We start from the raw sequence: 4,664 nt of genomic DNA, 5'->3' as shown, positions 1-4,664 counted from the left end.
ATATAAATAGGGAGCCTAGAAGAGGGCATTGCAAGAGGACAGACACAACGGAATACAACAGAACACACCTATTATTAAAACAATCAATGCCCACTTGCATGCTCTCTTTTCGTGAGAGAAGTACGCTATAGTATTGCGGCAGTCTCAAATCAGGAAGCAGGCAAACATGTTGGCTATCTCACCATTGGTGGATGCGAGGCAATTTGTAAGAATGTCTCCAATGTTCTTTAATTATCGGAAGAATTATGTCACGTAGCTTTCGCTGCTAGTCTGCCGAAGCTCTTCTATGAGTTGAGAAATATGAGCAAAAGTAAGCGAGTACTTGAACTGGGAGGCCTTTTCGGTCCTAATCCTGCGAGACGAGTCCTCTAAAAGATCCTCTAGCTGTTTATTGCGACCGGAAACAGCGGCAAGCTCATTGCCAAGAACGCTCACTTCATCTCTGAGTCGGACCAATTCAGTGTCCACATCGAGTGGTGCAGCCGCTTGTATGTCATCCTTGAGTAACAGGGACCCTTTAAATGTCGTCATGCACACCGTAGCGTCTTCTGTTCCTCTCTGTAAGGAATCATCAGAAGGATTCAGAGGCGCTAACTCTGATATGTATGGCGTTCTAAGCACAGCCTCGAATCTGTGCCCAACTAATTCTTCAATTTGACGACAAGCGGATATAGAGTGTCGACTGAGATTCTTCGCAAAGAGAAACGCTATCTCAGAATGAAACGTCCAAGAATAAGAATCGTTTTTAGAAGGCACTAGTCGGACCTTACCCGGGGGAATATTAAGGCCTGTGTTGTTCCCTGATTTGTCCTTGTAAGTATGGATGAAATCACCGGACACTGCAGACGCACAAATATGTGTCGCGAGTGCTTCGCGGCATTTGCTCTGGGCCTGACGTCGCCTGCGCTTGCGTGTGGAGCTCGACTGTTCGACTGCTGATGGTTTGCATTGTACGGTCATGTTGCACATACGTACTGGTGTTCGATGATCAAGCCGGCTTTGAAGAGTCCCTTGGCTTCTTTTAACCCTTTCCAGAGGAGCAGAAATCGCCCGCACTCCATCCCTGGCCACGCTGAATTATGCTTTTTGTACAGCCGACGTGCCCAGCCTATTTAAATCCATCCGTCCCTAATTCTTTCCAAGAAGTTTGAAGCCTCTCAACCAAGATGCCCGAACGCACTTCCTCTAAAAAGTCCATCGAGACACTAAAACAAGGAGATACCCCAGTTAGCATTGGCCACGAGCCTTGGTGTCTCGCTTTGACGGGGTCATGTTCGAGGAAACGACAGTTGGCTCATCCAGCTATGCCACCGTCTCAAGGATTATCATGTGGCTTTTACTCCTAGACTTGCCAACGTTGCTATCTCGAACAGCCTTCCTCTTCAACAGGAAGAGTATATGGAAGGTGGGACATTATTTGGCAAATCTTTCAATATCCGTCCCTATAGTCTACCTCATGGCCGGTCGTGCCCTTATCGCAGTAGTGGGGCTGGTTTGGATTTGGCAGTTATGGAAACACAGTTATGTGTGGCTGATTTGCCGCCTTATGCTTCTTCCCTTGCGGATGTTGCTGCCAGGGTTGGGAAGCGTGATTCTTGGACTGGTATAAGTTGAATGGTTTATTTAACAAGGCACGTTTGCTCATGTTACTTGCGCTTGCTTCGACCATGCCACGCGTCAAATGGGTGGTCTGCACTCGAGGTGGATACGGAGAGGATTTTCGCACAAAGTGTCAGACATTTGGCTCCACACGGGTCAGAGAGGGCATCAGGCAATTGATGAGAATTATCTAAAGAACAAGAAGTGAACGAACGAACGCACGGAGTTGTGCAGCTCTTTATACACAAATGAAAGGTCCGTCGCGTGATTACGCAGTAGCGGTTGCCTAGCAGGCAACAGCGGCGTTGCGAGTAACATCGCCACTTCATGAATAATCATCCTAGGCGGGCTTGATATGCGACACAAAGCGGATCAGAACTTTCTCGCTATTAGTGGTCCACGAGGTGCCAAACTACGGGCTGTCGACGACGCTTCTCCAGGCGGTACCCGGAACAACGCTGTGACCTCAAGAAGTTTCAAATACATTAAACTTTCTCTTCCTGGAATCATCAGATTCAATTTCAGCCAAAGAATATCTGTATAGTCCTCGTGAAAGGTAGGGCGCTGCTGCTTGGCCATTATTTCTCCTCTTGTCGGCCGTCAGATCCCGTATGTTCTTTGAAAATCCGGTGACAGTACGAGACTGCGCCACGACTACCCTGTTTATCTCTGCGACTTCATTGATCTTCTCCACGAGGGCATCTTTATGTTGGTCGAGCTCCCTTTCCAGCAGTTCGTTCTTCAACTTTTGTTCTTCCAGTCCGTCTCGGTACTTCAACAATAAGGTCTCAAGGTGGATATTTCGCTTTCGGTAATTCTCCAGCTGCTTCTCGAGGAGTAAGAGGAGCCCTCGCGGACCAGCTGAGCTCTGTGGTGCATTTATTCCGTTATCAGCGACCATCACGGTGAATAGAGTGAATAATGGACGGGTTTGGGCACATTCCTTTTATGCCTGCTTGGAAACTGTATTGGCCATGCTCCATGTCCACAATGTGCGCACCGGTTGTAGAAAGCTGTAAAAGGGTGTCAAAGGGTCTGTGCACGCTTCGCGGTCAAATGATGCTCAACAGACTGTATTACGGGACAATATCACTATTCATGAGAGAGCTGAATATGGCCTCGATATCGGCTCGTTTTCTTTCGCCAAAACAACGATTACACATGCCTGCAGTTGCTTACGAGGTCGCTTATATGCTACGCGCACCTCGGTTCTAATGTTCCAGCTTTCTGAAACATCGATATGGCTTTCCTAGGAACGGTCACATTTGAAATTGGCCTGAATTTCTTTGCCTCGCCGCAGAGCTACGAAAACTTGAGCAGCGTAACAATCGTCGATATGGATACCCTACAGAACGCATTGTCTGTCTTGGGAATACAGGAGGAAGCCCTCCAGCATCTAATTGGGCGAATGGCCAAGGGCTCAGCCGAGCCTGTAGTGGATGATATCAGAATTATAGAAAAGCTCGAGTCCCTCTTGCTCATAAAAGAACTGGAGAAAGAGAAACGTCAAGCACTTGCGGACCTGGAGCTTAGTATACGGAAGCTGTCGGCCTATGAGCAGTTCAGGAGACGCCATATCCAGTCTCTCGAACAGCAGGTGACTGAAGATCATCAGCCTCAAGAATGGAAGAACATTGCTCAATTGCAAAGCCAAATTGACCGGGAATGCGTTGAAAGAGCTGAGGCACAGCAGAGGATAGAAAGTGAGCAGCGGCTGTTCGAAGCAGAAGACTAGATAATCTTCGACGTTTATTGAGAAATTGTGGGATACATCGCTATCTAGCTTGCTCGCTCTCGGACCACTATTAATCTAGGCCGACTCTATTTAACGAGGCGAGCAACAGGTACGCAGGCCGAAGCTCCCCTAGCTTCTCCGTCTAATTATGGGAAGGTCTTGTAGACGGTGAATGAGGGTGTCATTAAGTGATTCTCTCACGAAGAGAGCATGCAAGTGGGCATTGATTGTTTTAATAATAGGTGTGTTCTGTTGTATTCCGTTGCGTCTGTCCTCTTGCAATGCCCTCTTCTAGGCTCCCTATTTATATCCCTTGGTTCCCTATTGATATCCCCTTTTCAGTTGTATAGGCACAGTATCTAGGGGGCTGGGATCCTTTCCCCAGCCCCCCCTTTGCATACTGACTTTCCCTAGTCGCCGAGGGCTCTTTCAGCTTCCCCCGTATATGCAGTCTCTCTACAGCCTATGTGGCTGCCTAATGCGGTCTCCTAATAGTCTTCTGCAGCCTCAGAACTCTCTGCAGGCTGCCTTTCTGTCTAGCCTGTCGGGGCCCTTAGCTGTATACCCCTTATGGTCACCCCGAGCTCAAGATCTCAGACGTGCTTCGCGACAGATTACGCACCTGATCATGGGGACCGACTTCGTACAAGCCGGTAGCTAGGTTCGCATGCAAAGGAAAAGGCCATATATACCTAGATGGCTAGGAAGGTAAATTTAAAGGGCTGGTCCATTGCGCGGGTTTAATCATACATTAGGGCACATGCTTTGGTGATGACATTGTCATGTCTTGTTGTCCCTTATTGAACAAACTTAACTTAAGTTGAACTGTTGTATAGAGTATAGCACGGTTGGATAGACAGAGGGAAAATAGGACCAGACGTAACAAATTATCGGGATAAGAAGACGAGTAAAGTCAAGTACAAGGCGGATACAGCCATCGCGGCCATGCCGCTTAGTATGAGATGGTTGATGCTTGTGCGCTTTAATGGAAGGATGATTGTTAAAAGTAGAGACGGATCGTGTTCTAATTCCACCGTCCCTGCCTCAGCTTAGCAAGGGCTGCGTGAGCTAAGGTTTCATATTGTCGTCCTTCACATTAACCTTGAGGACTAGAGGATTTGTGTTGGGTTTCGCAGCGTCGTCGCCGATAGATTGTCCCGAGTCAGTTTCTCTCAATCGGCATTAGCGGCAGTCTCGCTCGAGGGTTGAGGCTGACGAATGCCCCATAAAGATCGCTGTCTATTTCCTTTGTATCGTTATATTGATAGTTGTCAACCATCAGACGCTGTGCAGGGAGACTGTCCTGAATGATTGCCCCACAAAGAGCACG

At 48.0% G+C, this 4,664-nt stretch overlaps 1 protein-coding gene across 1 annotated transcript; it reads left to right on the top strand.

Moving 5' to 3' along the window:
* Positions 1–2,839: 2,839 nt before the first annotated feature.
* HRG_08605 (uncharacterized protein) lies at positions 2,840–3,334 on the top strand (the record flags this gene model as incomplete). Its single annotated transcript, XM_044867076.1, has 1 exon — positions 2,840–3,334. One exon carries the CDS (start codon positions 2,840–2,842, stop codon positions 3,332–3,334), a length of 495 nt encoding a protein of 164 aa, XP_044717963.1.
* Positions 3,335–4,664: the final 1,330 nt, after the last annotated feature.

This window comes from Hirsutella rhossiliensis (assembly GCF_020360975.1).
Source record: "Hirsutella rhossiliensis strain HR02 chromosome Unknown scaffold00010, whole genome shotgun sequence".
Classification (NCBI taxonomy): domain Eukaryota; kingdom Fungi; phylum Ascomycota; class Sordariomycetes; order Hypocreales; family Ophiocordycipitaceae; genus Hirsutella; species Hirsutella rhossiliensis.
The sequence above is the reverse complement of the archived record's forward strand: the minus strand, read 5'-3'. Positions and strand labels throughout refer to the sequence as shown.